The 16188-nt window shown below is 53.5% G+C and overlaps 2 protein-coding genes across 4 annotated transcripts in view; one reads left to right on the top strand and one right to left on the bottom strand.

Moving 5' to 3' along the window:
* The first annotated feature begins 3033 nt into the window (after positions 1-3033).
* On the top strand, positions 3034-10488 carry GTPBP2 (GTP binding protein 2). Its single transcript, XM_004605822.3, has 12 exons — positions 3034-3259; positions 5109-5135; positions 5358-5542; positions 6048-6156; positions 6267-6464; positions 6733-6907; positions 7032-7251; positions 7522-7657; positions 7759-7817; positions 8215-8386; positions 8883-9047; positions 9235-10488. The coding sequence occupies exons 1-12, from the start codon at positions 3074-3076 to the stop codon at positions 9409-9411; spliced, it is 1809 nt and encodes a 602-aa protein (XP_004605879.1). The 5' UTR covers positions 3034-3073; the 3' UTR covers positions 9412-10488.
* A 2435-nt stretch (positions 10489-12923) lies between these two features.
* POLH (DNA polymerase eta) overlaps positions 12924-16188 on the bottom strand; it is a 45269-nt gene continuing 42004 nt past the window's right edge. For 2 of the 3 annotated variants that reach the window (XM_004605821.2, XM_055135702.1), the window contains one exon: positions 12924-15641. In XM_004605821.2, the coding sequence (XP_004605878.1) occupies positions 14786-15641 (856 nt within the window). In that variant the 3' untranslated portion in view covers positions 12924-14785. The remainder of the gene's footprint in view (positions 15642-16188) is intronic. The other variant, XM_055135703.1, reaches the window with a different exon arrangement.

The following is a 16188-nucleotide window of genomic DNA, read 5'->3' as shown; positions in this document are numbered from 1 at the left end:
CAGGTGTGGCTCTCAACAAATGCCCCCCCAAAATATGAAATGAAATAGAAGAGAGCCCAGAATCAGATCCATGTAAATGCAGATCTCAGTAGGTAAGGAGAGTGACCTGTCAAATCAGATAACTATAGACATCTCTACCCATTTAGAAGGAAAAAATGAAATTGCTTCCTACTACACAATCTATAATTGGGACAATTTTCAAGTGATTAAAGACCAAAACAAAAACAACCTCAAAATAAAATAAGCCTCAAAACTCAGAAGAGAAATACAGGAGAATAATTTATAATCAAGAAGTGAAAATTGACCTAGGCATGATATAATATGAAGACTGTAGAAGCAAAAGATTGCTAAATCCCAAGTTTAAAATATATGTCTCCCCCCCCCAAAGAAACCCATATGTTCCCCTTGGGCTGAAGAGATAGTACAGTCAATAAAGTCATGCAGACCACCAGGGTCCAATCCCCAGCACCCTTTATGATAATATGATTCCCCATGCTCCACTAGTAGTTATCCTTGATCACAGAGCCAGGAGTAAACTCTGAGCACAGCTGGTATGGCCCAAAACTAAAAAATAATAAAAGGTCTGTATCCCTGGGGGTTGGAGAGGTAGTATAGGAGGTAGTATAGCTGCCATACTTCGCTATGAGCTATGACCCAGGTTTGATCCCCAGCACCACCAGGGGTCACTCCTCAACAAAGAGCCAGGAATAGTTCCTGAGCATCACCAGGTGTGGCACCAAGACCCCCCAAACAACAAACAATATATAGATTTGTATGTGCACCCCTCAGCACAGGTAGGGTGACCCCTAAGCATCAGTGGGTGTGGCCCCCATTTAAAAAAAATTTATGTGAAGATACTATACACAAAGAATGACTAATAACATACCAGGAAAAGTGTGTGTGTGTGTGTGTGTGTGTGTTGTGTACATGCCACAGCCAAGCACCTCATAAGTACCCCCTCCAGGAAACTAAACACACACAAACACACACACAGCACCTTTCATCCACCAGCAGCCTCATCGCCTGGACAGACCGACTCTTCAGGCAGTCTTTACTTCTCCAGGTGGTAAGCCAGGTTGTTCAAGAATGGGCTATCAAAATGGGTTATCCCTTCTCGTTGCTTAAATTAAGTTCTCCCCTTAGGAGACAAGGGGATTGGGATGAATGAAGTGATATTGTGTGTACTGAGGTGGTTGAAGGATCTGTGAAGATGAGAGGACGCGTTATCAGGTGAGTGCAGCAAGGCCCTGGTTATCAGGAGAACCCAGAGCTGACGGTGGGGGAAATGTTGGTGGAACAATCTTAGCGCTTCCTCCCAAACTCGTTTCTTACTGGGTCTCACAGACTTCTTCAGTCTCAGGCTCTAAGGAGCAGTTTCCCCGCGCCGGGGTTGTTCCCCTGCTAGGGAGGCCAGCTGCAGCATAACCTTCCTTCAGCTGAACAGGGTTGAGAAGAGACAAGTCACAGGTGTTTCAAGCACCGAAGACCCCACCACTGACTGGGTCCACGAGGTCCTTTTGCAGATTTTTCTTCTCCTGCTCCCCCTTCTTTTGGGGAGTGATGCTACATGGACGGCAACATGAGCAGTAAACGGCCTCTCTGCTTGTGATCTTGGGGGCCATGGATTCCCCCAGGTCTGAACCCCTGAAAGAATCGCCAGAGGTAAGCCACTGTCCTTGCTTCTCGTTTTCCCAGGAGCAAAAAGGGTCCGGCGGGAAGCGTCGCTGTATTTCTTGCCTTCGTGTTGCGTGAGCCGGTAGTTGTTTGTGAAGGGAGGGGAGTGGACATATGGTGAAGTGGTGAGTCAGGGAACAGCCAGGAGGCTGGGACTTGCACCCCCAGCGTCCTGACTCCCGGTCGGATGACACTAACTGCTTCTCTGTCCTGCCTTTTTAGTGTCCCGCAGACTGGTTGATGTTGCTAAATGTGTTTACTCTTTGCTAACTCCAGGAGCACAAAAAGCAAGAGAGGTGCCCTGGCAAGAGAGTCAAAAAGTCAGCAATCCCCTGGGGCCAGGGCCAAGTTTCTATTCCCGGCCACGGACAGCCCCGCCTTCTCAGTGGGTGACGTAACGGGAGCCCCCGCCCCGCCCCGCCCCGCCCCAACAGGGCCAGGCTCCGCCCACCGCCCTGGTCGTTTTAAAACCAAGATCGGTTCTCCCTGATTGGTTCGGCTTCAAAACAAAGGGGAGGGGAAACGCTCGCTACCCGCATCCCCGTAGCCCACAGGCAGCAAGACTGGTTTATGGGTTCCGGCCTCGTGTCGGAGCCAACGCGGTGTCTCGGGCTGCTAAAACCAGCCCCCGGAGGGTGCCGGCCTGGTAATAAAGCAAGAGACTTACTCTGCAAAGGCGGCATAATAATCGCAACAATAACAGCCGTAATTAAGCCAACCACCATCCCGCCTCCGCCCTGGCATTTGCCCTGACTCACGCCAACGGCATGCCGGCCGTCGGGGAAGAAACTGAGGCAGGGACGGAGCCAGCAGGCTGGAGGGGCACTGGATCCTGGAGTTGCCCTGAATTCTGCAGCTTTCCAGATCTAGAAACGTGTTATTGCTAGGGATCGAGTGGAAGGACTGAATCGGGAATCGAGAAAGTCCAGAAACCTTGATTCTGGTGCAAGCTTTCTGCTTCCAGTGACTTAACGCCCCCCACCCGCCCCCCCCCAGATCGCGGGGTTTTAAAACTTCTGCCCGAGGCCCTTAGACCCACTCATAAGCGAGCCGCTGAAGAACTGAACTACATCTCCCTAGGCCTTTGCGCGCAAAGGCGCGCGCGTGGTCTAAGCCCCGAAGCCGCCCGCGCCCCCGGGCCGCGCTGCCTCCTGGGAGTTGTAGTTCGATCTCCATAGTTTCCGACGGAAATCTCGGGCGTGAGGACTCCACGTCCCGTGGCGCCGCGCGGCTGCTTCTGACGCGCCCGGAGCCGGGGCGGGTGGGGGCGTGGCCTGAGCAGGGCCCCACCTCGCTCCCCTCCGGCTGGCCCGACGCGGCGGTAGCAGTAGGGGCGGTGGCGGTGGCAGTAGCGGTGGCGGGGGGGAGGGGCCGGGCGGGGGGCTGGCGGCGGCAGCGGATGGACTCGCGGGTCTCGGAGCTGTTCGGCGGCTGCTGCCGGCCCGGAGGGGGCCCTGCCGTGGGCGGAACCCTCAAAGCCAGGGGGGCCGGCGGCAGCAGCGGCTGCGGGGGCCCGAAGGGGAAGAAGAAGAACGGAAGGAACCGAGGGGGCAAAGCCAACAATCCCCCGTACCTGCCCCCCGAGGTGAGCAGCGGAGGAGGGGCGGAGTGAGAGGAGACCCTCCAGCTCCCGGGACACCAGGAAGGCGGCGCCGAGAGTGCTCGGACCCCTTTCCGGCGCCGAGACCCCGGGAGAGACTCCCCCTTCCGGTCCCGGGACCCCCGGGAGAAGCAGCAGAGAGTCCGGACCCTCGCCCCGCGGGGGTGGGGGGTAGAGTGGGATGAGAGAGACCCCCAGGGTCGTCCTGATCATCCCATGTCCCTCTCGCCTTGGAAAGAACAGGGTCAAAAGCCTCGAGGCCCGTCCTGGAGTGAGGAAGGGCAGTTTGTTGAACTTGTCCGGGAGGGAAAGCGGGGGAAACGGGAAAAGAGCCACTTTAGGTCCCTGATACTGAGTGCGCGCCATGGGGGACAAACACATACACAACAGACACACCCGGGGACGGACACACACACACACACACACACACACACACACACACATACTACGTCAGGCTTAGTCCTCCGCCCTTTGCCTGTCCATGAGGAAGTGGGGACAGTTCTTCGTATCACTCGGACACTCCCTAAGGCAGAGAATAGCTGCTACTTTGTATCTCTTGGGAAAGGGCAGGAGTAGATCAGGGTCTGTCGGAGCGACCATGTACCAGATTCACCTGGATTGCCACCCCAGCCCTAGGCTTTCTCACTGAGTCCCGCAGAAGTGTCCCCAAAGTGTCCCTGCCAAACAGAGCTGCTTACAAGTTCCTGGGTGATGTTCATGCTGCTGGGCCAGGGACCAGACTTTGGGATCCTGTCAGTTCTGTGCCACTCTTTCTGAAGTTCTTTATCCTAATTCTTGCATCTCCAGAGAGTGAGGGGGTTGGAGGAATGGAGGTGGGGTTGCTCCCAGCGTGTAATCTACTGCTTCTTACTCTTCTCACGTGTCACTCCTGGAGGGGCCCACGGGACCATATGTGGTACCTGGGGTTAAAGCAAGTACCTTACCCACTGGACTTTTACCACTGTACCATTTTTCCAGCCCTGGGAAAAGCGATTTTTCTTTTTAAAGGAAGGTGGGTTTTGGAGGGAAATGGCTTCTTTTATATTCCATGAGATGAAGATTTTGGATGAAGACCTTTGGGGCCTGGGAGCCGGAGGCCAGGAAGGGCTGGAATTAAGGACAGGAGAGGGTAGAAAAAGAGAATGGCTAGGGAGGAGTCGCACAGAAAGGGTGCAGAGGCCAACCACACAAACGTGCTTTGCAGGCACCCAGGAGGGCAGGGATCAGGCAACAGGTTGCTTTGGTGCCGGGTCACCTGGCAGAGGGAAGCGGTGGAGATTGTGGGGTGCGTTCAGTGGAGGGGAAGGGGGCAGAGATGCACATCACAGTTCCTTTCGCATCTGGCTTTCTCTGCTTGGTATCCGCTCCAGCTCGGGTGCCCTGTCCTTCTGCCCCTTGGGCTGTCTCTTGGCCTTAGAATGGCCATCGGTTGACTCACCCATGGCCCTGGCCCAGAGCCCACGGCAGCCTCTTACTCTAGATGACATCAGCCGAGGGGAGAAGGGAGGAAGGAGATGGTGTTTCCCACCCAGCAGCCTGGACACAGAGGAGGCTTAGATTTTGAGGGCACCAGTTGGAGACCCTGGGGAGGAAGAAGGGGCGATCTTGCATCTAGGATGAAGTTGCTGGCCAGCGCTCAAGCTGGTTGTGCTCCTGGCCATGCCGGGCGAGAGTGTGCACTTGGAGGCCCTTCTGAGGAGCCAGGCGGGCTGGGGTGAGGGTTTGGTCGCCCTGGGCGGCACCTGCCAGAGCCGCTACTACTGAGGTGCTCGGCTGCCTGGGCCTGGAGGGGGTTTTGGTCCGCTGGTATGGTGACAGCCCGGTTTCTTTACAGGCTGAAGATGGAAACATCGAATATAAAGTGAGTCTTGGGCTGGGGAGGGGCAGGTTGTGCTGGAGGGCAGTGGGTGATGTCCCCAGGCACCGTAGGGCTGTTGGCTCAGGATAAGGGCCCTGGACCTCACCTGGGAAATGGATACCCACGTGGGGCCGGGTGGGGGGGGGTCATGGCAGTGGAGGGTGCCCTGGGGGACTTGGGCCCCGGCTCTGATTTTGGCCTCCTGCTCCCACCGTCCCCCCATAGCTGAAGCTGGTAAACCCGTCCCAGTACCGCTTCGAGCACCTAGTGACACAGATGAAGTGGCGGCTGCAGGAGGGCCGCGGGGAGGCCGTCTACCAGATCGGAGTGGAGGACAATGGGCTGCTGGTGGGGCTGGCCGAGGAGGAGATGCGGGCCTCTCTCAAGACCCTGCACCGGATGGCAGAGAAGTACGAGGGTCTCACTCGGGCCCCTGGACAGGGGGCTGAAAGGGGGGACCCTTGGCATCCTTTGCGCCCTTGCTGTGGACCTTAGCTTTTGAGATAGTGCTGGCAGGGGAGTTGGGGGGACACCCAAGTGCTCAGGGCAGTCCAGGGGTGCTACTGGTGATTCTCAGCCAACCAGGCTAGTGGTTCAATAAAGGGGGCTCCAGGGCCATATCTAACAATGCTGGGGGGGGCCGCACATGTGATGCCAGATGGAACCAAGGCTGGTACATGCTCGCCACCCCCAATGCTGTGCCATCTCCCAGCCCGGACCTTGGCTTTGTCTCTTTTGCCCGTGGCTGGAAGATAATGTCGAGTGGGTGCCACGCCGTGGGGTGGTGGTGACAGTGGGAGGAGGTGCTGTGAGGTGCCAGGAGCTACGGGGGGAAGGCCATGGGCCCGGAGACATTCGGGGCTGGGGGGAAGAGTGCAGGGGTGAAGTGGCAGCTGTGTGGCCTTGCCGTGACAGAGTAGGGGCAGACATCACTGTTCTCCGGGAGCGAGAGGTGGATTATGATAGCGACACGCCCCGGAAGATCACTGAGGTGCTGGTCCGAAAGGTCCCCGATAACCAACAGGTAAGCACCCCGGCTTCCTGCCTCCCCAACCCGTTCCCTTGGCCCCCAGCCCACCCGCTGTGGTGAGGGGGAGGAGGTGGATGCCCTCACCTGTGGCCATTCACCCACAGTTTCTGGACCTCCGCGTGGCCGTCCTGGGGAATGTGGACTCCGGGAAGTCCACTCTGCTGGGCGTCCTGACCCAGGGAGAACTGGACAATGGCCGGGGCCGAGCACGGCTCAATCTTTTCCGCCACCTGCACGAGATTCAGTCTGGCCGAACCTCCAGCATCAGCTTCGAGATCCTGGGCTTCAACAGCAAGGGCGAGGTGCATGCACTCCCTGGGGCCCGCGGGCCCGGCCCAGGAGGGGCTGCTAGAGGCGAGGGGCCGGGGCCGCGGGGCAGGCTAAGGCCCTGAGGGCTCTGCTCAGCTCTCCCCCTTCCCTAGAGAGCGGCGGGGTGTCCGCAGAAGCCCCTCAGCTGTGGGAGCCCTGGGGTGAGAGGCAGAACCCTGCCCGGACTGGTTGTGGGCCTGGAGTGCTTCCAGGCTGGGGGGGCTTGGCCAGGGCCGCTGAGCACCCTGGGCTCTGGGCCAGGTGGTGAACTACAGCGACTCGCGGACGGCAGAAGAGATCTGCGAGGGCAGCTCCAAGATGATCACCTTCATCGACCTGGCCGGCCACCACAAGTACCTGCACACCACCATCTTCGGCCTCACCTCCTACTGCCCTGACTGCGCCCTGCTCCTTGTCAGCGCCAACACCGGCATTGGTACGCACGCCTGGCGGGGGCCGGATTGGGGCCGCCCCAGACCTGCGCGCTCAGTGTGCACGCCCCACCCACCCACCTCTCTCACGCTTTCTCTCCCGCCACCCCTGTTCTTCCTTGGAGGCAGCTGGCACCACACGGGAGCACCTGGGGCTGGCTCTGGCCCTCAAAGTGCCCTTCTTCATCGTGGTCAGCAAGGTGGACCTGTGTGCCAGGAGCACCGTGGAGAGGACCGTCCGCCAGCTCGAGCGGGTCCTCAAGCAGCCTGGCTGCCACAAGGTCCCCATGCTGGTCACCTCTGAGGACGATGCCGTCACTGCTGCCCAGCAGTTTGCCCAGTCACCCAAGTAAGCCCTGCAGCCCGGGACAGCCCCTCCCCCCTCCCGGCCCCACTGACCCTGGGGCGCTGGGTGTCTGGTAGAGGCTCCCCCACCTGACCGGGACCCTGGCAGTGAGGGCAGTGCCGAGCATCCACCTCTCCCTTGGTTGGGGGGGGGTGCTCACAGCAGAGACGGGGGGCAAAGGGTATCCTCCTGAGACACACCCCTGTCCCTGCCTGGGCGCTTGCCTCTGCTCCCCATGGGAACTGCTTATGTGCCCGCCCTTCTCCTCTGCAGTGTCACCCCCATCTTCACACTGTCCAGCGTGTCTGGAGAGAGTCTGGATCTGCTCAAAGTCTTTCTGAACATCCTCCCGCCGCTCACCAACAGTAAGGAGCAGGAGGAGCTCATGCAGCAGCTGACCGAGTTCCAGGTACCAGGCCACCTGTGGACCCCCTCCTCGCCCCTCCCTGCCCCCATGTCTGCTGCTCGGGCTGCGTGGCAGGACACTGATAGCAGTTTCTTTGGCTTCAGGTGGATGAAATCTACACGGTCCCGGAGGTGGGGACAGTTGTTGGAGGGACCCTGTCCAGGTGAGTGGCCCTGCCTGCCCCTACCCCACCCCAGCGCAGGAGTCAGAGGAGCCCCCCAAGCGCACAGGCTTGCTCACTGAGGAGAGCCAAGGAACAAAAAGGGAAGGAACAAAAAGGATGGCTACTTCCGGGGTGTCTCGGAGCCCCAGGCCCAAGGAAGAGACCTAAAGTGTTGTCAGGCCCCCGAAAGAGAGGTCCCTTCCTGTGCCAGTGTAGACGCGACATCCCAGGGGCTCTATGCCCTTGCCCTCGGGCTGCAGGCACTCAGGGCCACAATCTGCCAGGGGGGGCCTTCCCTACCCAATGGACCCCATCGGGAAGGGAAAGGGGGCGGGGGGGACCTGAGCAGAGGTGGCAGGCGGAGAGCCTCGCCTGACGCCGTGCCACCTGACCACAGTGGGATCTGCCGAGAGGGGGACCAGCTGGTGGTGGGCCCCACAGACGACGGCCGCTTCCTGGAGCTCAGGGTCTGCAGCATCCAGCGGAACCGCTCTGCGTGCCGGGTGCTGCGAGCCGGCCAGGCCGCCACACTGGCCCTGGGGGACTTTGACAGAGCGCTGCTTCGCAAGGTGAGGGGGGAGGGCGGGCTGGAGACTGACCCCTGGGACCGGAAGAAGCATGGTCTCTACCCCCAGAAACTGGGTGCCCAGACTGATGGTGCAAGAAAGAAAGACTTAGAATTCTCAGCAAGTGCAGACCGCTAACTAGGAAACAGCCAGCGCCGACCAGAGGTTCCAGGGCCCCCAAAGTGCAATGCAGCAAAAGGGCAGGAGAACATAGAAGGGGCTCCCTCCAAGAGGAAAATTTCAAGCTTTTTTTTTTTGGATCACACCCATGCTCAGAAGTCACTCCTGGCAGTACTCAGGGGACCGTGCAGTGCCAAGGATGGCACCTGGGGCCCCTGCATACCCATCTGCCCCAGCCCTCGATGCTGTCTTCTGTGGCGGGGGGATATTGTGTTCAGCTCTTTGGTCCTGGAGGAAGAGAAAGTTGAAGAGCGGAGGAGGGTCTGGGGATGACCACTTAGAGACCTGTCCTGCCTGAGTCTGGGAACTGCCTCCCCAGGGCATGGTGATGGTGAGCCCCGAGATGAACCCCACCATCTGCTCAGTGTTCGAGGCAGAGATAGTCCTGCTGTTCCATGCCACCACCTTCCGGCGAGGCTTCCAGGTAACCGTCCACGTGGGCAACGTACGTCAGACGGCAGTGGTGGAGAAGATCCATGCCAAGGTGAGCGGGGGACCCGGCCACACCTGTTTTCCCAGGGAAAAGTCAGAATTCCCCTTGCTACCCGAATCTGGGCATAGATCTCACAGAGGGAACAGAGCCCCCACTTGGGGTGGGAAAAAGCGGATACGACCCAGAGGGAGGAAAGCAAACGGGATAGGCCAGGGCCAGTGACCACCCTCTGCTGCAGGACAAGCTTCGGACAGGAGAAAAGGCAGTGGTCTGCTTCCGCTTCCTGAAGCACCCAGAATACCTGAAGGTGGGTGCCAAGTTGCTGTTCCGGGAGGGTGTCACCAAGGGCATTGGCCATGTCACGGACGTGCAAGCCATCGCTGCTGGAGAGGCCCAGGCCAACATGGGCTTCTGAACAACTGCAGCAGGCCCAGCTCTGTTGCTGTCCCTACAATACATAAGGTGACTTCGGGCATGCTGCCCCCGCTGGCGACTGTGTATTAATAGGCTCGGGAGAGCCATGCCCTCTGCCACTCGCACCCAGCCAGCTTTCTAGAGAGGTGCCACGTTTGGCGTGCCAGGGAGAGGCAGCCCTGAGGGAGATGCCAGGGCACTCTTCGGCAGCTGCGTGTCTACCTGGTGGACTCATCAATCCTGGTGACCCCTGCGGCCTGTGCTGGAAGGAGCTGACCGCCACCTCAGCCCCGGGACTTAAGGCACTGGCCTAGCCACCAGGGTGGTCTTGAGAGCACTCCTTTTCATTACCTCTTCTATGGCCATGTAAGTTGCCTGTTGCTACCCAACTCTGGACAAAAGACATCTCTCCTGGCCCTCAGATGGCCCAGAGCCTGGAAGAAGTGGCACAGGAACTGTGAATGAGTGTTCCCACCCTGTGCTGAGACAGGAAGCCTGCTCCTCGACCCAGTCTCCCTTCCCTTCATTCGAGGGCCATGTCCCGTTTCTGCTGTAAAGGCCCCACAGGTGCTATTTGTCTTGCTGGCCCAGGCATGGGGCTGCCGAGCTCAGGCTTGGCTGACCAGGTCAGCTGCTTGTCCACCAGCCCCATCTCTGCAATGACGTTGGTTTTAGTATTGGGTCAAACAGTATGTTTCACTTTCCCCCAGCTTGGTGGCTGGGGACCTGACCCACATCTCACCATCCTGACGCCCTTGCACCTACACTTCCAGCCCCCATGTAAGTCCCCTTGTTTTCATAATCTGCAGTGAATTATCCCTTTCCCTCTGTTGCAGGGAACCTGGAGGGAAGGGAGAGCAGTTGCCATATTTCCTACTGTTTAGGGGATGGAGTCCCTCCTTTCCCTTCATAGTGTCCTGGGTTCCACGGACTCAGGGATTTGTTGGTTGATGTGTCTCTGCATATATATATATGTGTGTGTATATATACATATACACACATATGTATATATATAGTGTGTATATATATACATATTTAAAATCACATATATATTGTACAGAATAAAAGTTTTATTGAACATACTGTGCTGGTCTTAAGACACAGACTCGGAGACCCCGGGCTCCATTACCCCCCAAGCTGGAGAGACATGTGAAACCCAGACAGAAGTCCGACCAGAAGGGGGAGAAACTCATCTGGTCCCTATTTGCCCTTCTTCCTTTGCTGCCCACATGCCATCAGTGTGCCAACGCTGTGACCAAGCATTCTGAAATTCTGAACGGCTTTGCCTCATTCTCTGAGCAAAAGAGAAAGTGAAAGCAACACTTCTCCAGCCGGTAGAGGAAACCCCCACACATTCGCCAAGTAGTTCCCTGACTAAATGGTTGCCATTGTTAAGTAACCTGCTGCTTCCCTGTCCTGTTAAGATACTAGCATGCCAGTTAAGGAACTAAGAGTAGCATGTAGAGACCTGGTCATTTGGTTCTCACGCTTCTCCTAGTAATGCAAATAATCTGGAGAGAGGTTTAGATGGGCTAAAGCTGGCTCCTGGAGCTGGGTGCCACCTGGCCAACTGGCAAGTATTTACTCAATTGCCATATTTCATGGGGAGGGACAGACCCAGACTAAAGTCATCTGCAGAAAGGGACTATATTTTTTATATTATCTTTGTAAAAGGCGTAAGAAACATGACCCAGATCCCAGGGAGCTTTCTACCTCAAAGGTATTGATAGCATTCCCACCGCTTAAGCTCAGCTGCTTTCAAGTATCATTGGTTTTACTAAGAAACCTGTGGTAAAAGAACTTCCTCCTGTGTTGAGAACGAAGCAGTTCACTTCCTTCTGTACAGCTGACAAACAGCAGAGAAAAGGTCATGTTCAGCAACAGTACTACTGTACCTCTCAGCATCTCGTGTTGTGCTCTCCACCTGCACACTGCTACCATGCAGTCATCATTGGCAGTCCTCAGAAAAAAAGGGCGGCGGGGGCTGGAGCGATAGCACAGCGGGTAGGGTGTTTGCCTTGCATGTGGCCAACCCGGGTTCGATTCCCAGCATCCCATATGGTCCCCTGAGCACACCAGGAGTAATTCCTGAGTGCAGAGCCAGGAGTAGCCCCTGTGCATCGCCGGGTGTGACCCAAAAGGAAAAAATAAATAAATAAATAAACCAGAAGGTGAGTTAGCCACTGGCATCCCATGGGGATGCACACATACATGCCACACATCTTGGCCTTCTAGGAGTCTCATAAAACCAGCTTTCTACACTGCTTTTCTGTCTGACTAATCTCCTTCCACTCAAAGTGTTAAAATTTGGTTCCACTTGATATGGATAGCACCCAAAGGAAAAGACTGCTTCCTCTGTCCCCCCCCCCCTTTCTTTCTTGGAACTAGCACTAAGGGCTGGAGGGCACTGCCTGGCATGCAGAGCCTGAGGATGACCTCCAGCATAGCTCGGAAGGCCAAAATAAAGAGTTTCAAAAATCATCTCAGTTAATGAGAGATCTCCAGAAACAGCCACTTTGCTACGTTCATAGAACATTTAGTATTTAGGGGTCTGAGTGTAGTACTTCGGGTAGGAACACATGCTCCGGATGCAGGAGGCCCAGGCTTTATCACCAACACCCCATCATCCTCTGACCACTGGCAAGAGTGACCCCAAAACCTTCCAAAATAAATTTAAAAAACACAAATCTAGAAAGGGTCATATATACAGTGAATACTATAGATTTGGTGGAACGTTTTTTTGAGAAAATTCCTGGTAAGGCCCTATGGGTTTTCAAACATTCCGCTTTTCAAACAATACATACTAATTTATAATCAAGCCGTTGGCTTATGTGGGGGAAATGTACACTGTTCTGAGTTCTTTACACACTTCAAGAGGGCTTCCCACACCAGAGAAGCCAGAAACCAAAACTGAAAATCAAAAAGCTCCAACTTTCCACCTTTAAGAATAGAGATCAGCATAGTACTATAAATATAGACAAGCACAAAACACTAAGTACAACACTAGTCACTTAAAAAGGAAGTGGTAAATGTACCTGTGCATCTGAAGTCAGAAAAAAACTCAGATTTGTACTCTAGGGTTTAAAGGACTATTATCCTTGATATCTTTTAAGTGTTTCTCGAACTTGAGGATACACTCTGGAGGGGCCAGAGAGATAGTACAGTGGGTAGGGTGTTTGCCTTGCATGTGACAGACCCAGGTTCAATCCCTAACATCACATATGCTCCCCCAAGAACCTCCAAGAGTAATTCCTGAGCACAGAACCAGGAGTAACACCTGAGCACCACCAGATATGGCCCATCCCCAAACAAAACCCTCAAAGATACATCCTGGGAAATTTTGTTACTCCACTTATGCTTCGTCTCCAAACCAGGCTCTGAATGGCAGGTTCTAGTGTGGGGCTGCATTCTGAATATGGCTTCTCCAGTGCAAACAGCTCCTAGACTAGTTCAGTCACAATATCATTTTACATCAGAACAAAATGTAAGAGACTGCAATTGTATTAAAACTAGTTTAGTGGTATGAAATTCAGTATTTAATGAATAGCTTCTGTGTACAGGAACCTGCCCAAAATTAGTCATGTCACTTCAGGGTTTCAAGGCTTACAGTTTGGTCGAATATTAATACTATGGAATATAAAATAACAGTATGAGACTAACACCCAAGGACAGTAGAGACAAGGGCTTGTTGGATTGCTCCATGGCAGGAAGCCTGCCTCATGTGCTGGGGGAGAAGGCAGTTAGGATGAAGAAGGGACCACTAAGTCAAGGATGGTTGGAAGGACTGCTCAGGATGGGAGGTATGCTGAAAATAAACAAAGGACTAACCATGATGGCCTCTCAGTATCTGTATAGCAAACCATAATGCTCAGAAGTAGAGAGTAAGAATAAAGGTGCCTGCCACAGAGGCAGGGGTGGGATAAGGTGCGGGTAGAGGGAGGGATATTGGGAACATTGGTGGCATTGGTGGTGGAAAATGTACACTGGTGGAGGGATGGGTATTCAATCATTGTATGACTGAAACTCAATCATGAAAGCTTTGTAACTATCTCACGGTGATTCAATTAAAAAAAAAAAAAGATTAATACTAAACCAGCCCAGTCACAGAGCTGGAAGGATTTTTTTTTTTTTTTGGTTGACTTTTTTTTACTCAGTTCTCTTTCAGTGCCAACTTTAAAAGTACACCATTGTTTGTTTTCCTTTTGTGGTGGGATAATCAAACTTGGGGCCTTATACACATGAGAAATATGCTTCACCTCTGGAATATCCTCAACCCTAAAAACATCTTTCTCAATCTTTTCCATTTAAGGCATTATTCTCAAATGAGGAAAGTGACTCAATTTGGCCTAGATCTCACCCTATTTTTTGTTTGTTTTTGGGCCATACCTGGCAGTGCTTAGAGCTTACTACTGGCCCAGTGCTCAGAGATCTCCAGGAGGAGGCAGCCAGAAAGAGAATGGGGTGGAGAGGTAAGGAGCTTGCCTTGCACGCTGCCAACCCGAAAATAAAAACAAAACACAGGATCCAGAGAGCTCAAAGGATTCCCTTTGCCAGTGGGAGGTCAAAGTTCAATTCCCAGCATTCCATGGTCCCGTGAGCACAATACTGGGAGTAATCCCTGAGCACTGCCAGATATAGCTCTCCAATTTTTTTTCTAAACTTAAACTTTTTTTTTCAAAGCAATTGTATCTCTAAAGATAAAAATTTTCTGGGGCCGGAGTGATAGCACAGCGGGTAGGGCGTTTGCCTTGCACGCGGCCGACCCGGGTTCAATCCCCGGCATCCCATATGGTCCCCCAAGCACGCCAGGAGTAATTCCTGAGTGCAAAGCCAGGAGTAACCCCTGAGCATCGCTGGGTGTGACCCAAAAAAGCAAAAAAAATAAAAAATAAAAAAAATAAAGATAAAAATTTTCACATCTCAATTGGCAATGGGATTTGAATCCAGCCTGTGAAGAGATGAGTTCTTTAATTCATCTAATGTAAACTTTTTTTCAATTAAAAATGTCAGAGTTTTAGGGGCCAGAGAGCAAGTACAGTGGGTAGGGTGCTTGTCTTGCATGCAGTCAACCTGGATTTGATCTCTGACAAGGAGTAATTCCTGAGTTCAGAGCCAGGAGTAATTCCCGAGTACTGTCAGTGTGGCCCGAAATCAAACAAAAAATTAAAAAACATTCATAGTTTCAGAGCATATTAGCAACTATGATGTGAACAATCTAGATTTTATCCTCAAGGGATAAAAATTCAATGAATTTTCATAAGCATTCAGAATCCTAAAATTCAAATATTTATAGTTATGAATATCCTTTAAGAAGTGCAGAGTTGAATTTTTAAATTTTAGAATATTAGGACTTTGCAGCAAGCCTGAGGGCAATGCTAGTGTGTTAATGGCTTGAAAAATGATTCCAATGTCTGCATCCCCTGAGGCCTTGGACGTTTATTACTAGAGGCCAAAGGACTCTTAGGAGTTCTTTTCTGAGGAGAACTGGTAGGAACTGCCTGGGGGGCTGAGGAGGGGGGTCGCCAAAAAGATTTCTGCAGCTCAACTGCAAAATGATAGTCGGCATGTTCCGGCATCTCCCACACAGGTATCAGAGCGCCACACTTCTCACAGGGCACTTGGTCCTCAGCAGTTGCAAGATGTGGGGGAGTAGCTGCCTTTGGAGCTACTGCCGGAGCCAACTTGGAATCTGAAGCAAGTGTGCCTGGGCTATTCAGGACCAAGCTCATCTCTGCAGGAGTTGCTTTAGAGGGGCCTGGCTTGAGCAGCTCTTCACTGACAGGAACACAACCTGGATTCTCTGCTGGAAAACAGTCTGTAGGCACAGTAGGGCCAGACAACACACTCTGGGCAAGGATGACTACGGAAGGGTTATTCAGACTTTTCTGATTGAAGGAGGGTACAGCTTCTGCAGCGAGGCTGGTTTGGAAAGGCGGTAAGGGCTCAGATGGTGGATCACTCATGGCAGTCTGGGTGGTGGCAGTCAGTGACGAAAGGGAAGTTTCTTTGATTTTTTGCCTTTCTGCAGCTTTGCGGAAGAATGATTCCAGAGAACTGACTGCTTTCTTGTTAGATGTCACCGCTGGGCCACTTCCTGGGGTCTTGACTTCAGAACTCTTTAGCTGAGAACTTGAGTCACTGCTCAAGAAGGTAGTGATGTCTGTGCAGGAAGGAGCAGCAGAGGTAGAGAATTTGGTGGTACAGAGAAAAAGCATCGTGAGAGGAGGGGACCTGTTCAGAAAGTAAGGAACAAGAAAGCTAGCACCAGGTTATAGATTCAATGTAGAGGAAATCAAAACTGCAGTAGTTCTCAGACTGGTACAGAGATTGTGATGGGCACAGAATCTGCCTTCCTAACAAGCTCCTTGGGTGATGCAGATATTGGTGATCTAGGACTAAAGGCTGGTCAGTTTATCTACCCAACTTTTTGACATGAGTTGAATTTTAGAAGATGAAACTTGCAGGAGGCTGGAGAGACAGTATTGCAAATAGAGTGCTTGTCCTCCATGGGTCCACCCCATATATGGGGTCCCTAGTACTCCATATAATCCTTCGAGCACTGCCAGGAGTAATTCCTGAGTAGAGAGCCAGGAAAAGCCACTGAGCATCACTGGATATGGCCTCAAAATGAAACAAAACAAAACAAACAGACAAAACTTGCTTTTAAATGCAGCTCAGTCCCTGAATGAGATAAAGAGTAAATGCTGAGCCAGAGAGAATAGCAGATAGGGTGCTTGCCTTGAACATAGTTGACTCAGGTTCAACCCCCAGCACCCTA

Source organism: Sorex araneus, chromosome 4 (assembly GCF_027595985.1).
Source record: "Sorex araneus isolate mSorAra2 chromosome 4, mSorAra2.pri, whole genome shotgun sequence".
NCBI classification, from domain to species: Eukaryota; Metazoa; Chordata; class Mammalia; order Eulipotyphla; family Soricidae; genus Sorex; species Sorex araneus.
Note: the sequence above shows the minus strand (reverse complement) of the source record. Positions and strands in the feature narration are given on the sequence as shown.

What these genes read in the sequence shown, in the direction of transcription:
- GTPBP2 (XM_004605822.3), top strand. Translation starts at nt 3,074, where the DNA reads ATGGACTCGCGGGTCTCGGAGCTGTTCGGCGGCTGCTGCCGGCCCGGA. An exon ending in CCCCGTACCTGCCCCCCGAG is followed by an intron (nt 3,260 to 5,108) that starts GTGAGCAGCGGA and finishes GTTTCTTTACAG; the next exon opens with GCTGAAGATGGAAACATCGA. An exon ending in AGGTCCCCGATAACCAACAG is followed by an intron (nt 6,157 to 6,266) that starts GTAAGCACCCCG and finishes ATTCACCCACAG; the next exon opens with TTTCTGGACCTCCGCGTGGC.